Source organism: Lathamus discolor, chromosome 5 (assembly GCF_037157495.1).
Source record: "Lathamus discolor isolate bLatDis1 chromosome 5, bLatDis1.hap1, whole genome shotgun sequence".
NCBI lineage: Eukaryota > Metazoa > Chordata > Aves > Psittaciformes > Psittacidae > Lathamus > Lathamus discolor.
In genome coordinates this window covers 104713641-104731130 of record NC_088888.1, presented here as the reverse complement: position 1 = coordinate 104731130, position 17490 = coordinate 104713641, and the positions used below count along the sequence as shown (strand labels likewise).

The window sequence follows — 17490 nt, the reverse complement described above, 5'->3', positions numbered from 1 at the left end:
GCTGAGGAGGGAAGAATGGAGATACCTGAGTTGAACCAGCTCTTGTCCTGAAACAACAGAGGAAACCGAAGTGGCATATCCTTGTATGGCCCTGCTGTGTTATATGAGCTTACTGGTTGGGTCTTTGTCACTTCAAGGATCTCTGCACGATGTTTAGGGAAACAGGAGAATGTTGGCTTTCTCTTTGGTTTTTGGCTATACGATGAGGGAACAGTCCTCAGGTAGAGGTGGCTGGGAACACCAAAACATAAATCAATATATAATTGTAGTTAGGAAATCTGTCCCAGTAAAATGAACATTAATCAGCTGTCTTTGCTTTTAGTCTATTTTGCTTTTCTTTAAATTTCATTTTCCTCCATTTTTTTGCTACTACTAACAGAACAGAGCATGATTTCCCTTTTCTACTTTCATAGGCACTTAGGATCTTGTATCTTTGAAAGATGCTGTCCATCAGAGATTGCAATCTGTCTTGTACTGTTCTCAGGTATGTTTAAATCTTCTTTTATCCTTCAAAGGCTGGCTGAAAGAAGTGTCAGGTCATTATTTCAGGTTGTAGCTTAATACTTGGGCTTAACAGCGTATGATCTGTCTCTAGCCTTCACCACAGACCTTCATTCTCTGAAGGTCAAGGTATTAGAATGTTATTTTTAAATATACTCCCAGCGGTGAAGAGTTAAAAATAGGCTTCTACGAAAAGGTACAGTAATTGGTTAAACCTGTTAGCCATCACATGAAGATGATAACTCCTCCCAGGAAAAGACATAGCAAAAGCAGCTTTGACATGGATTTATACTTAGAAGACCAGCTGCAGGCTTACTGGGAAGGCGTTCACAATGTAGGCTCTTGGATTATCAGCAGAAAAAACAGCTTGATTCTGGAAGGGAAGGAGATACGAGAAAAAATGTCCTTGTCGTGATCTGCAAGTGAATTCCACGGATCCTCTACTTTGGAACAACCACCAGTAGACAGAAAGTTTAAAAAGATGGAGCTGGGAAAGGCAAAGCTGCTGAGAACCGGCCTCAATGCTTTGTATCAAGCCATCCACCCTGTGCATGGAATTGCCTGGACAGATGGGAAGCAAGTGATACTGACTGCTTTATACTACCATAAAGGAGAGCTAAAGTTTGGAGACTCAAGCGTTGTTGGTCAATTTGAACATGTTCATGGGCTTTACTGGGGCCCATGTTGCTCTACAGACACCCCAGCTCTGCTTGCTGTTCAGCATAAAAAGCATGTTAGTGTCTGGCAGCTGGGCTACAGCACTGCAGAGAAGAACAAACCCTTGATTTCCCAGACTTGTGAAATTGGTGAGCCTTTTCCACTGCTTTCTCAGGGCTGTGTCTGGCATCCAAAGAAGGAGGTCTTGGCTGTGCTTACAAAAAGAGATGCTTCAGTCTTGCATGCTGTTCGTACTGATAATACTAGAGTTAAGGCAGATATTAAAAGCAGTGGGCTTATCCACTGTGCTTGCTGGACTAAGGATGGTAATCGTTTCGTAGTTGCTATAGGCAGTGCCCTACATTCCTACATATGGGATGATGCTCAGAAAACTCTAAATACCTGCTCCTTTTGCCCTGTCTTTGATGTGGGAGGTTATATCTGTGCTATAGAAGCCACACTGGATTTCCAAATTGCTGTAGCTACTGAGCTTCCTTTAGATAATATATATGGTTTGAATGCAGGCATTGCATTTGATGTGCCAACTGGTACAGAAACTGGTTCTTTAATCTCACAGTCTGCTCTGGTGCTTGGTGATGAGGAATACTCCATGGACCTGCGAAGAAAGTCCACAGATTCAGATCGATCAGGTGTTGATTCAGTTGCTTCTTCTTCATCAGGTCCTGTGGATTTAACCCATATCCTTGCAAACCACCGTCGGTCTGATCCTGGTCCGTTCATCACTCTGAAATGCAAAGACTCTGCAATGACAAATGGTCAAGATTCTTCTCACTTGATCTTGGTGACTTTTGAGAGGAAGGTAACCACCACCAGAAAAGTCACCATCCCAGGTATTCTGGTTCCTGATATAATGGCTTTTGACCTGAGAGCTCAGATTGTGGCAGTGGCCTCTAATACTTCTAACATTGTTTTAGTGTATTCAGTCACCTCTTCCTGCATGCCTCATATTCAACAAATCCAGCTGGAAAAAAATGAAAGACCAAAGGGCCTATGCTTTTTGACAGACAAACTCCTATTGATCCTGATTGGCAAGCAGAAGTTCCCTGAGCCTAGTCTCATTCCATCTTCAAGTTCAGACAGGTATGTAATGCGTCTGATGATCAAAGAACTGATGCTGGAAGAAGATTCTTCAGCATTACCAGAGACTAAACAGAATATATTCTATAACTTTGAATCCTCTGTTAATATTCCTGGGAAAAGAAAGTTCTTCGAGAATCTTGCTACAGGAGAGCAACCTCAAAGCAGGGAGCTTTTAGTACCAAGAAGTACAGTTATTCAATCTCCTAGTGGCAGGAGAAGACTCATTGAAGAAATAAAGAACCCTAGCTACGAGCAGGGCTCTTCATCAAGTGTGAGTGACCTGGATGTAAAAAGGCTCCCAAGTGACCCCTCAGTGGCCTTGGAAACATTGGATGCTGAACCTACCAATCGTTCAGTGTCTATTCTCGGTTTTGGAACACCTACCCGGCTTTCCAGTAGACCAACTTCCCCTAAAGTGCAGTTGAATATGATCCAAGAAGCATCAAGTTCTCCTAAAACCAACAATTTTTCAAGTGAAAGAGGAATGAGTCATATATCAAGAAATTTAGAGAGACTTTGTGGCAGCTTCAGTGAGTTACAACTGAGTCTTTCTGAAATAAAAGACCTTGCTAAAAATGGGAGGAGGATATCTTTAACCTATCCATGCTCACAGGAACCACCTGTCGTTCACATCACTTACCAGGTAACTTTTTTGTCAGATCAAATAAATCGTGATGGGGGACAGTTTTAGACCAATCTTGTACTTATTTAGCTTTAAATCAAGAGGATGCAGTTTAATTTTTAGGAACCCATGAGGAATGTAACCTGAGTTCGGCATCAAGCTTAATCTGAAATGGCATTATAATGTGTCATTGAAACAATAACTCAGGATGATGTGGGTAACTTAAGACTATACTTCACATGGGAGATTTGTGTCTGTTCTTGTTTGATTATGCACAACTGCCTTGGGTGTTTGATTTTGTGTGCACCTATCAAAGACAGAGAATAAACCCAAACAGTTGCTAATGTACAGAAAGCTTATACATTTGTTCAGTAGAGATGAGCCTATGAGTAGGGCAGTACAGTAGCTCACCAGAAACATAACAAATTCAAACCTGAGCTCAAATCTGAAGTTTGAAGATAACTAGACTCTCATGAAGACTGAAATAGAGTATTGAATCTTCATTTATGGAAAATTTACATGGGCAAGACATGAAGTTGGTCTATTTCTACTTTCATTTCTCACCACTAATCTTCACAGAGCTAGACACGTTCACTTTGTAAAGCACATCACCACTTCAGACTTTTGGAGGAAAAAAAGATCTGTCAATATGCAATTATCATTTAATTAAATAAATAGATGAATGTCAAACTGCCATGTTCCTATCCCACCCTTGTTTTGGCAAAATTCCTACTGGTTTCAGTAAGAATTTCAACTAAGGAATGTAGGTTGGGTAATTATTTCTGGTTATTATTCCTAGTATTACTTGCAGTAATACTAACATTATATTGATAGTATTTTTAGTCATGCTGAAGCTGGTGTTATTGTTGCTAAAGCTTTCAGGGTGTAGATGCCAATTATAAACGCATTCTTATCCACTGCAACATAAGCAACACTACGTCAAAGCGATATATTACATTGTGATGATGCTCAAGCACATACTTCTCAAACAAATTTGACAATTCGACTTCCTTTTAATTTAAAGGAATCCATACAGACATCTAAGTACTCCTCCTTAAACACTCATTAAGGGCATGGAGACTCAATTCATCATATTCATTATTTTTCAGCAAGTGTTTACTTGGCTTTTAAGCAGATTCTACTATCTTAGCTACTCTGAATAAAAGCAAAGCTTTTGGTCTGTTTTAGTCAATAATTGAATACATTATACAAATTCTGGTGAAAGAAGCAACGTCTATTTTAAATAATCCAGGATTTTATTTGCCAAGAAGCAAGGCCTTCTGTTCTCCAGCGTGTTCAAATTAATTCTGATATCTTCACATAAATCAACTTATTTATTTAGCAAGCAGGCCTAGCTCTTGGATTTGATTGGATTAACCTTTCCAAAGAGAAGTGTTGTTTTTGACAGGTAGCATTCATCTAAGATCTGAAGTCACTGTGCACATTTGCTTGCACAAGCAGTAAGAGTTCATTATCCTGTTTTTTCCCTTTGAAGAAAAAAAAATAATTAGTGCTTCTAAAATACTGCTAGACTAACTGCATTTAGAAACTAAGACTCTTATGTATCTCAACAGGTTAGTTTCACATTGAGCCAGCAGGAAACACTGCTAGTACCGCATTATAGTGACTCAGAAAGAGCCACTTAATGCCTTTCCGACGCACACAGCTTTTCTCTGTGTCTCAACTAATGCCTTGCATAGCTCAGCCCCTCTTCTGAAATCTAACAGGATCACAGCTTGATGCGAAAAAATAGTGAAAAATAGACTGATGGCAAAAAGGTCTCCAGACAGACTGGGAAATATTTGCTTCATAGGCAGCTAATAATGTTCTCAGAAAATAGTTGTTTTGATTAGTTTGGATTCAGACATCTGAACCTTGTTCCTCCTTCAGGACTTGATTAGAGCTCAGAGACCAGCTGGGCTGTGGGTTCCAGCCAGGCTCTGTGTTCACAGTGCAAAAAGTCAGGAAATAGCTTTATTGCTTTAGGATAGAAATATCAGCCTGTGGAAAACATTCTAAGCTTTAGGAACACTGCAGTCCAGTCAATAATATGGCCATTATCTTTCAGGTTTTTGTGCCAAGTGCATGTCTTCCTAAGTGTTTATATAATCCCCAGGGCAGCAGAGGCTCAATCTTGACTGAGAAATCCATTGTACTATAAAACATAATGATCACTACTGCATAACCATATTTATGCATTAAAAACATACAAGGGAAGTTTAAAACATAATAGATAAAAATGTAGTAATAATTAACAGGCAATTATGAACACTGTTGTGTAGAAACATTATTGATGTGTTTATGTATGTTTCCCCTTCTCCTTAGAAAACCCTAACATAAAGCAGAATGTGTATTACTTAAGAATTCATAATGTCTGCTCACTAAATAGTCCTCAAAACCTTTGTTTATTCTGTACTGCTAGCCTACCTATAACTCCTCTGAAGTCATGTCCATGCAGCACTACCAGAATTTGGAGCCCATAGCTATAAAAGAAAAACATGATCACTCACACTTTGGAAATGTCACTGCACTATCACTTGTGTAATAGCATTCAACCACAAGAGGCGACTTGATCATTCAACCCTGAAAAGCAAATATTATTGCTCTTTCATCACATACAGACTTGTGATTCAGGGTAGTGTGGGAGGGCAGACAGACAAATGCAGAGGATGTTATTTAGAAAGAAAAAAACCCCCCAAACAAAGGAGAGATGAGGATCTGCCACAGATTTGTTTCTGTTTCATTTTGCAGAAAGATACTTTTATCATCCTTTTCCCCCAGAAAAGAAACAGCTGCAGAATATTTAAACTAGTCTCATTCAAAAGCTAATTACAGTGGAAATAAAGCCAATCTGGATTTGAAATTAATGACATTTAGGCAAACTCTCCAGGAGGAGTAACATTCATCTTAATTTGAAGAATATCTTAAAACTCCTACATTTTGTTCACAAACAGTATTATGTCAAAAGTCGTATGTCACTGAGAGCATATATTGCATAATTAAACAGGAAATAACTATCTTTTCAGCAATTAGTCACAATGATTTCCTTTCCTTAGCACTCACCAATAATTGTATACAAGTCAATTTATACTTTTATAGCATCTTCATAAAATTTACTATGGGAAACTTTATTGCCAAGGTCATCTATAAAAGAAACAATTTTTCTACACAGAGCTGTGAGATAAATAGAAAGGATCCAAACATATGGCAATAAAGTTCTTCTGATAGAAATACATGAAATAAAGAAGGAGGAAATAAGGGTGGCACAGTAAACGAGCAAAGACCAGGCTGCAATGATCCGCTGTAATAAGACCATGAACCCGTCTGAAATCTAAGGGGCAATTTTGACTTGGGTTGAGCAATAGAAAGTAAGTCATGAAAATGATGCAAGAGAAAGGCGATTTGACTGCTCCCTGGAGTAAGAAACTGGTCAGCCATCCTAAAGTTAGAAGGAAGAGATTTAGGATGACTGTAAACGAAAGACCTGCAGTAGTCAAGAGAAGGTGTGATTAATGCAGAGGTAACATTTTGCACAAAGGTTGAGGTATTTGTTAAAAACAAATTCTGATAACAATGTTCTGAGAGTGATCAATAGCAGACAAGCAGGCTTTGTACATGAGACACAGTACCTTTTATTAAAGCAGAGTATTTCTTTGTTGGATATATAGATGCACAAGAAAAAGAATATCATAGAACAGTATCACAAAATGGTTTGGGTTGGAAGGGATCTGCTAGGCCATTGAGTTTCAACCCCCCTTCCATGGCCAGGGACACCTTCCACTAGACCAGCTTTCTCAAAGCACTGTCCAGCCTGGCCTTGAACACTGCCAGGGATGGGGCAGCTATAAATTCTCTGGGCAACCTGTGCCAGTGCCTCACCAGCCTCATAGTAAAGAACTTATTCCTAATATCTAATCTAAATTTACAGGCTTTTAGGTTAAAGCCATTCCCCCTTGTCCTGTCACTCCATGTCCTCACAAAAAGTCCCCCTCCAGATTTCTCATCATGGTTTTTAGGCACTGGAAGCTGCTCTAAGGTCTCCCCGGCGCCTTCTCTTCTCCAGGCTGAACAAGCCCAGCTCTCTCAGCCTGTCTCCGTAGCAGAGGTGCTCCAGGCCTCTGAGCATCTTTGTGGCCTCCTCTGGACTTGCTTCAACACATCCACTTCCTTCTTATGCTGGGGCCCCAGAGCTGGATGCAGTACTGCAGGTGGGGTCTCACCAGAGCAAAGTACAGGGGGAGAATCACCTCCCTTGACCTGCTGGTCACACTTCTTGCAATGCAGCCCAGCATACAGTTGGCTTTCTGGGCTGCAAGCGCACACTGCACACATAATGTCAAAAATTAATCCAAGTTTTCGCACTATACAATGAAAGTAAACACCTGAGTTTAAAAAAAAACCAACAAATTCACACTGAAAACCATCATCATGAAAGCACAAGCATGAGGACAAAGGGTATATCTTAAACAACAATTAACCTGAACCAGTAGTTGCAGAACTATCAACAGGGAGCCAAACATGGAGAAATCCTAGCATATCACCTGAAATGCCAACATGCATAAATGCAAACTGCACTGGGATTTAAGCACCCACGAGCACATCAGATCTCTTCCAATGTAAATGTTTTACAGGCTTATGCTTCTCTGACATCTTAATTAGGCTTGCAATTGGAATGTCCCACATAAGGACAAGATCAGATACTAAGAACTCTACCAAAATAACATCAGGATCCAGCAAAAACCAATCAGAAATCACAGCAATGGTGGAAATCATAACAGGAAATGCAGAGCATTGTAGGCTACCAAAGCTAATTAACACTACCCATGGCAATGCTGCACAAGACATGATGAGACACGGTGCTTTGAATGTCAAAAATCATGGTTCTCATTCCTCCTCAAGTTAGCCATCTAACATTCTTTCCATCGTCCCCTGGACTAGAACCCCATGTCTATTTAGTTTACTAGATCTTCTTCATCCTCCACAATGTATGTGAGGGTAAGACAAAGGCAAGCTGACTAATGGGTACTAAGGTATCAAAACTGACATCCCACTGAAGCACAACACAAAGAACTGAAATCAAGGGTTTAAGAAAATGAAAGCAGAGTTCTGGCGCTACAGCACCATTCATCTTACAGTGCAGAGTTGTGAGTGACTAACTGGATACCTTTCCTTTATAGAAGAACAGATTATTGACACAAAGGACATCAAGAATATTTGACATACCTGTAATACAGTACACTACTTGAAATCATGCCACGGGGGAAATTATTTGTTCAACAGCAGAGAATAGGGATTAATAGAAGATACATAAGATGGTTAAGGAATTAGCTGGAAGGAGGATAGTAGACGATTAAAGTAATATAAAAGAAAATGTAGGAAATTTACTAGTGGATTTTTTCATGATTGATCTTCAGGTTAATCTAGAAGTTTCATTAATGATTTGATGAGATATGCCAATAAATACTGTGTGTGGCATAAAGTCAGTAGTATTTTCAATAGAGGATCAGGATATCACGCCTGTAATTTGATGGCCTTAGCATCTAGAATTCAAAAAAAAAAAAAAAGGACTGAAATGAACTAATGTGAAGTGTATAGTGATATATTCCAGGATTAACAGCAGGAATTTCTTCTATAAACTGGATACTCATTAGCTGGCAACAACCATGAATGACAAAAGATTGCTTGTGTTAAGTGACTACAAGATGGCTATGAATAAAAAATGTGATGTGCTTATGAAAGGAACAAAGCAGTCTGTGGGTACACTGGCAAGGTACACCCAGTAAGTAATGCAATACTCGGCAACACGGCTGTGAGGCCTCACCTGAAAAATGTCTTACATTCCTACATCCACATGCATGACATATTCATACTGCAGAATCCATTACTTACCCAGAATTAGTAAACCCAGTTCTGATTAGTAGCATATTCATATTTACCTCATTGTTTCATCAGTCACTGAATTCAAATTCATGAAGATGATTTTAGCATCCAGGCAGGTGTAGGCAGTACATGAGGAAACACAAGATAAATAGTGAAAAAGGTCAAGAGGTAGAACTAGCTGACAGTGGGACTCAAAAAAGTGACAGAAGACATGTTTATTTATCATGCAGTCTTCTGGTGTACATCTAATCCAGGAACCCTTTTTGCCTTAGGAAATTATCTTCTCCAATATATATGCATTCCAAAACATGAGTTTTGAAAGACAATTTGGCAACGCTGGAATGGTCTGGCTGCTGCCCAGAAGACCCAGATTTATAGACATAAATTCTGATCTATCATGATCAGAATTTATAAGCTATAAATTCTGATCAAGGGGCAGGCTGACATGGATGAAGGAAAAACAGTTATTGAATTGGTGGTTTCCTTCTGTTGGATTTTGTTGAGGGAGAGTCGTACTTGGCATACTGCAGCAAGCTGGCTAAAGAAACTTAATCTGAAAATAGCCTCTCACATAAGTGGAAATCTGTTTTTTCTGTGATTAATGTGCTCTTAGTCTATCAATAAACTTTGGTTTAGGAAGACAGGCTGAGGAAGTTGGGGCTTTTCAGCCTGGAGAAGAGAAGGCTGCGTGGAGACCTCATAGCAGCCTTCCAGTACCTGAAGGGGGCCTATAGGGATGCTGGGGAGGGACTCTTTGTCAGGGACTGTAGTGACAGGACAAGGGGTAATGGGTTAAAACTTAAACAGGGGAAGTTTAGATTGGATATAAGGAGGAAGTTCTTTCCTGTAAGGGTGGTGAGGCACTGGAATCGGTTGCCCAGGGAGGTTGTGAGTGCTCCATCACTGGCGGTGTTCAAGGCCAGGTTGGATGAAGCCTTGTGTGGGATGGTTTAGTGTGAGGTGTCCCTGTCCATGGCAGGGGGGTTGGAACGAGATGATCTTGAGGTCCTTTCCAACCGTAACCATTCTATGATTCTATGATTCTATGAACTAACATTAAGAGATTTTAATCTGAGAATTGCAAGTCCTCTGGCTCCTATTGGAGATAAACAGCAACAGAGCAAAACCATCACATATTTTGGGAAGAGGTGGATTAAAAGTAGATTTGACTAGAAAATTGTCTTTGGTTTAAGGCATGAAAATAGGAAGTACTAAGGTGAGATTTTATTTGTAACTGTCACAAATTACTTCCATGACCTTGAGTAAATCTCTTAATCTTCCTGTGTAATGGTTTGATCATCTGTAGAAAGGGAATACTAACAAGTTACCTGCCTCTCAAAACAGACAAGAGTTTAAATCAGTTAACCCATGTTATGATGTGTGCGAACACATTCCTCAAAGAGAAGGTGTGTTATCGTCATTTAAACTAAACATTAAAGGCATGCTACCATCACTTAAACTGAAAAAGACAAAATAATTAGAGGATTAAAACAGAGAAAGATTCTTGAATTGACAGAATTTGCCAGCAGACAAAAATAAAGATGATTACATTTATCATTATAAACAGAAGCATATGACAAAGACAGAGAGAATAACTAATACGAATGTTCACGAGTGATGTAAGAAAAAACTCTGAAACTTCAGCTTTGTACTTGAGAAAATGCTTAGGATAAAAAAAAGTATATACCATTTAGTTCTGCATATACAAAGCTATCTTCCACTTCCAATGGCTGTTCCAATAACTTGCAAGGCTAACTAGGAAATGTACTAGAACAAAGTCATCCTTAGTATAGATTTCCATTTAAGTGATTTCAAGTCAACAGAGGAAGATATAGATCATCTTCTTGTTAATTTTGAGTTGAAGCATATCTACGTGAAAAAATGAACCACTTGGGTCAAGACAATGTACTTGTCTCATTTACAGCCCACCTTTTACTGTAATTCATTAACTGAAGTACAAGTTTGAATAAACTCTGCTATTTCAACCTGATGTCAGGAAAATGTAGTAGTTGTTACTGCTGAACATTTAGTTTTGAGCCCATTGCGTCTTAAGTGCATTTAGGTTCAATAGAATATACTATTATATAATTTGAAGAGACCTAAAAATGACAAAGAAATTCTGTTATTTAGTTACAGCTGTAATAAAAAGTTACTATAGGTTTATGACAACAAAAATATACACTTCTTTGATGAATTCCTTATCAATTACACAGCAACTAATTTCTGGCTGTTTTGAATGGGGAAAGGGATGAGAAGACCTTTGAAAGCTGGGAAGCTTACACTTTAAACAGAAATATACCCGTACAGTTCTGACATCTTCAGTCAATGCTAATACATAAATAACCATTCACAGTCTAGCTGCATGGCCAATTTAGGAGAGAGGGGGGAAAAAATACTTTTGCATGAGGCTGGCAGACATTCGCATTTACAGAATCCAGTGTGGCTGTGTGACAGCACATGTATTATGTACAGAAAAAGGAAAGTGATTGATTTAGAAAGGTTGTTACACATTGCATGGCAGAAAAAAGGCACACTCACTGAGAGAGTGAATCAGTCAAAAGACAGCACAATTAGAAAAAAGACAAGCATTAAAAAAGACATTTATTTAGTCAAAGGTTAGATTATTCTGCACAGAAATAGATGATGCTGTGAATTCGTTCAGCATTTTTGTATAGCAAGAAAGGGCATGAAATACACACTGAAAAGGCAGGACTAAAACAGGAGTTAGAATAGATGACATCTTTTCAAGCCATTCTAAAATGTTAACTTGAATCCCTTCTGAATGTGCAAAACAGAAAGGTCTAGGAGATGGGATAAGTAAAACTGTTAATTCAAAGAACAAATAAAATCTGTTAAATCTGGGGTTATTGCAAACATAAGGGTTGCCAAAGGAATAAAAAACAAACCATAACACATGGGAACTACACAGGTGGTAATCACAGAGAGAAAAGAACAAAATGAAATTCAGAGGACAAAGTATAACGAGATTATCCAGAAGAAAATGTCCAATTCACATATATTTTCCAATGGCATTGAGTCTCTGGAAAATTTTAATGCTAAAACAACCTTAAAATGATAGCTGATAGGAAAATCTCAATGCAAATATATATCTACTCCATAACCACATTAGCTCAACCATTTTGTGGTCCTTGCACTTTGCAGTAATCAGAATGATGGAACACAAAGGTGTTGATTCTCGAGGCCAGCTAAATGTCATGAAGCACCTTTGTATGTGTGTGTTCTTTTAGTAAACGGCAGAGCAAATTCCAGGGCTGTAAATCCATACATTCCCTACCTGTCAAAGAAAGTCACAGGATTCCCAAGCTGCTTTGTTATGACAGCTTTTCGGAGAGACTGTTGCTATGCCCAGTCTCTCTGCAATTCTCTCTGTGCCAGAACTGAGGGGTGAAATAGCTGATCAGCAACTATCAAACCCACCCACACGTACAACTGAAACTGAGCAGATTACTCATTTGCTCTGGTAGCATCTTGGACAACTTCATTCCAGGCATGATGTATTTCCTTCCACTGAATTGACTCTCCGGGCCAAAAGGCCTAACGGCCACATACATACATGAACTGATACATTACATATACAGGGCTGATGTAATTTTTGAGCTGCACAAGTGCTGAAAGCAAAGAGTCATATTCCTCTTCACCTGGGACTAAGAGTTTGTGCTTAGAATTTCACTGCAGGATGGTGTCATCTATAAATTGTAGCAAACGCAGACAAGACAAAAAGCAAATTGCTAAAGAACCGGAAGGAGTAAGGGCAGAGGAATGGCTAAAAGAACTCAGGCACAATGTCTAAGCCTTTAACAAGATCTTTTCTTTTCCATCCACGCATTTGAAGAAAAGTTTTTCAAATGGAGCAGTGTCTGAAGAAACAAAAGATGTTCTCCTCTGTGATGGCAAGATCCCTTTGAATTTAGTCCAGCAGCTGTTTGATCTGCCTGTTATTGAAATGAAGCACGGTATGTTCTTTTTATTTCTGGTATCTGTTTTCACCTGGGATTTGTAATGTAAAAGGCATTTGTGGTAGAATAATAACCCCATGCTGTAATAAGCTGAGATAGCTAACTTTTTTTTGATAAGTGTGTGTTTTCCTTTGCCTGAAATATGGCAGAGTGTCTTGAAATCACTTAAATGCTAAGTAACTGCAGAACTACCCATTGTCAGAATAATAGATTAGAGGAAGGCTGAGAAAATAATCAGTATGCTGTGTTACCTAGAAATAGAAATGCTTCCTTGACACCTTTTGGCATTTTGCTTTGCCCATCTTTACAAGCATGTCCCAGACCTGACAACAGAATTACCTTGTCACTGTCTTCTCACATATGCTACCTTCTCAGCAACACACATACTGTTATTTTTTAGCCATTTCTGTACAATGCTTCAGGTGGCTTTCCTCGTCAGGGTCTAAGTATATTATGATCTTACAGTACATAGTAGTTGGCTATAATTATGATCTCCTTGCAAGGTTTCCACACTGACAGATCCATAAATTACTTTGTCTTATCCGTGGCCTTAGCCCCTGACAGGCTGAGACACATTGGCTTAACCAGTATACTCTGTCTTATGAGAAACAAATTGAACTGTTGGTGAAAGCAATCAAGCACAAATACAGGCTGGATGAAGACTGGACTGAAAGCAGCCCTGAGGAGAACGACCTGGGGGTGTTGGTGCAGGAGAAGCTCAACATGAGCAGGCAATGGGCACTTGCAGCCCAGAAAGCCAACCTCATGCTGGGGTGCACCAGAAGCGTGACCAGCAGGTTGAAGGAGGTGATTCTCCCCCTCTACTTTGCACTGGTGAGACCCCACCTGCAGTACTGCATCCAGCTCTGGGGACCCCAAGGTGGGAAGGGTATGGACCTGTTGGAGCAAGGCCAGAGGAGGCCACGAAGATGCTCAGAGGGCTGGAGCACCTCTGCTATGGAGACAGGCTGTGAGAAGGCTCCAGGGAGACCTCAGAGCAGCTTCCAGTGCCTAAAGGGGCTGACAAGAAAGAAGAGGAACTTTAAAGGAGGGCCTGTAGTGACGAGACAAGCGGGGATGGCTTTAACCTGGCAGAGGGGACATTTAGAATAGATACTAGGAAGTTTTTCCCTGTGAGGGTGGTGAGGCTAAGCTGTGGCTGCCCCATCCCTGTCAGTGTTCAAGGCCAGGTTGGATGGGGCTTGGAGCAACCTGGTCTAGTGTGAGGGGTCCCTGCCCATGGCAGGGGGGGGCTGGAACTGGATGATGTTGCAGGTCCCTTCCGACCCAAACCATCCTGTGATTCAATGACTGTACGAAGAAAAAAAAAAAAGAAAGAAAAATGTAATATTCTAAGCTGTAGTTTTCTAACTAATAACAGTTACATACCAGACTTTGAAATAACAGGCTTACTGGTGAAAAAGAAACCAGGCCTGGGATGTTACTGGTGCTGGAACCTACGGCAGCTGGAAGAAAGAGATGCAAAATATGCACTATTCTGCCATTCATATTCAGCTTATCTCCTTGTTGATGAAACCACAAGATTGAAGGAAAGGGGCTACAACTGCAGCACAGATCAGGGGAGCTGCCTTTACTCAACGTTTGGCCATTTCAGTTTTCCCCGGGCTTACAGCAGTTTCAGAGAGTTGTTCCAGAAGAAAAGGATATGCAGGGTTTGTATTTTTGTCAGCATTCTCTCTCACCTGCACAGTGCAGTGGAGGCATACATGAAAAACTCTACTTGCTCTTGAGGCCTGAGACATTTCCCAGCAGGCTCCTGCAATAACACAGCGAAGCTTTGCAGGGCAAGGAGGATACCATTTTTTGGCCTGTACTTCCAGCTCTTGATTTTGGAAACAAATGCCCATAATGAAAAAAAGAAGCTTAGATTTTGGTATGAAGATAACAAATAATGGGCCTGAGAAAACCTATATTCAGCTCCACAGAACAGTTGAATACGTAAATACTTAATTAGCATAGCATCACTTCTCAATGTCATGCATTAGACTTCAGAAATACCAAAAAGACGGTGTCTCAGAATCATCATAAATTGTCTCTCTTTATGTTCAATGGGGTGCTCGGCTTTTCTGAAATTCAATCTGTTTGGTGACAGCAAAAGGAACAACTGAAACAAGAATCTTTCTACAACTCACCAAAATCTTGCAAAATTACCAGGTTTGGGGCAGGAGCAGTTTATGTAGCTCTCATTCAGTTCTGACCAGTAAAGGTTTATGTTTCTAAATTTTTCCTTTGCCACAAGGCATGAATATTAAATGTGAAGTTTAAAAATATCATTCCCATCCTTTAATACTATATAATTAAATGGGATGTAATGAAAAGTGTGCTTGTATTACAGTGACAGCCTGGCATTTTTTACTTTGAATAAACAATTAAACTTGAATATACTGGGGGAAAAATGTTCGCAGCTGTAGGCCAAATTAATATCCGCAGCAAGGCTATGAAGATCATCAGAGTTACACAAGCAATGAACTTGTCCTCACTGTTTGCACTCTAAGCCCAGGACTGTAATGCCATTACCTGTACTAAATGCAGCCTGACATATAGTGCCTTGCTATTAGCACACAGAAGTCTCTCTTTTCAGCAGGGTGTCATCGTAATAATTGTCCATAGCAAAAGGGTATTGCCTTCCATACAGGGGTTTTCTGCCATTCAAATATTTTGTGGGATATCCTTCAAAGCAAGTGTTATCAACGACACAGAGAACTTCAAGTATTTCAACAGATGAAAAGAAAAAGTCCCAAGAGTTTGATAAAAATGCTTTATCCATTTGACCAACAACGCAACCCTCAGTTTGGACAGCAGGATTTCCACTTTTAGGCCCATAGCTTACAGAATCTGAAGTCTGTCCAGAATTAGAAAGAAAGAATTAAGAGTAGAAGATTAAAGATTCATGGTTTGGAATTACAATCTTCTTATGATGTAACAGGTGACAAGACAAGAAGCAATAGAGCAGCAGCCTGGAAAAGTGCTTTGTTAATGGTATAAGGAGGGGAGATTTGCCTTGTGCAGGAACATGCTTTGTCATGACTGACAAAAATTAAGCATGGTTCCCCTGGATTTTCTACAGTTCCTTTTTTTCGCACTCCTTTTCAAAACACAGCTTTATCTCCCAAAATTAAAAAATTCAATAACAGAACATATCAGAGCTTTCTCTACCTCATATTCCAGTTAATGCCTCTGCTCCGTAAGGACAGGATCATATGCTGTAAGAAAAATGCATCATTCAAAGGCTCCCACAATGCGTTTCCGTTGCCACGGATTTTTTTTCTTTTTCATAAAATGTCAAACTGAAAACAAAGCCAAATAGAGAATTCACTATTTTATATAAGAACTGCAATATCCAGTCCAAAAAGAAACAGATGGATCACTAGAAAAAAATATATGGTACATATAGCTTCATTTTCAAGCTGACTTCCAAAGGAAAGTAAAAAAGCAAGGGCAGGAAAGGTTTATTTTCTGCTTCTATGCAATACATAAAGTGAACTTTAATGATTTTGATGTCTTTGGTTTCTAATCTTGCCTCTTTTTAACTTCAGGAAAGAAAAAGATTGAAAACATCATTCAGATTTTGTTCATTCTCTTTATGAGAAGTTTTGATAAATAATGAAAGAAATTTTATTATATCAGCTTTTGTAAATAGTCTTTTGTAAAGCATGATATTTTTGTAAATCCTCAAGGTGTAACTTCCTTCCATTTGCCATATGAATTTGAAAACATACTGAACAATCTTGGTTGACAGTAAAGGAGATGGAAACCCCTACTTTCTTCTAGAACAAATCCAGCACAATCATTTCTTTGCCAACTTTCCCAGTTTTTATGATCTCTTCATCATTGGGGTAGAGCAGATGAGCAAAAAGGATAAGCAGAAGTAGGCGTCACTAGAATAAAAGTCAGCATAGAAAGGCTGGCTGAGTTTTCAGAAAATGGAGATACTTATTGTTCATCAGAACAAGCAAGGATGCTCCTTGTTTTTCAACTTAATTTAAATAAGGGACAAAATGCCTCAAACCTGTCAAGACCTTTCATTTAGCCTCTCTTTGCATTTACATGAAGGTGTGTTCAGCGTGGATTGTCAGACCTTAATGTTATTAGCGTAATAAGGCTTTAGTGCACAAAAAGACAGGCTGCCCTGCTCACATGCTGGCTGGCTTTTTAAAACGTGCTTGTACATTTTATGTAACCAGAGCAGTGCACTCATGTTCTTTTTTTGCTTATTTTTTGTAGGCTCTTCTTGGATTGTGCTCACTGCAGACAAGGATGGCTTTGTGCCATTAATATTCAAAGCAGCACAAGAGATAATCATAAGGGATGGAACTGACAGTTCAGAAGTCTGCGGAGGTCACTCCTACAAAAAAAGCATTTCAAGTCGACCACCAAGCAGAGTGACATAATTTCTGAACAAAGACAGCTGATGACCTTCTCATCTAACACAATACAGAGACATTCCGCAGTGTCAGAAACTGAGTGACTAGGAAGATGTCTTCAATACTTTCAATATATTTTAACTGTAAAATCCATGGCATGGTTACACTATAGCTAAATCCTAGGGTTGGCTGGACCCTCACGATTTCTTCTGAAGGATGAGACCTAGAGTGAAGTTTACCACAGCTGTGGTCACTAATGGCTGCCAGTGGACTGAAGCAAAGAGACCAGCCTCTACTTTAGTTGTGGTGAGGATGTTCTTGGAGAAACAATATTATGCTAAAAATCATGCAGGAACAACAAGTCTAG

At 39.5% G+C, this 17490-nt stretch overlaps 1 protein-coding gene across 1 annotated transcript; it reads left to right on the top strand.

Annotated features, from left to right (window-relative positions):
* Nucleotides 1-982: 982 nt before the first annotated feature.
* LOC136014450 (WD repeat and coiled-coil-containing protein-like) lies at nt 983-17150 on the top strand. Its single transcript, XM_065679203.1, has 3 exons — nt 983-2902; nt 12615-12735; nt 16984-17150. Exons 1-3 carry the CDS (start codon nt 983-985, stop codon nt 17148-17150), a joined length of 2208 nt encoding a protein of 735 aa, XP_065535275.1.
* The last annotated feature ends 340 nt before the right edge of the window (nt 17151-17490 follow it).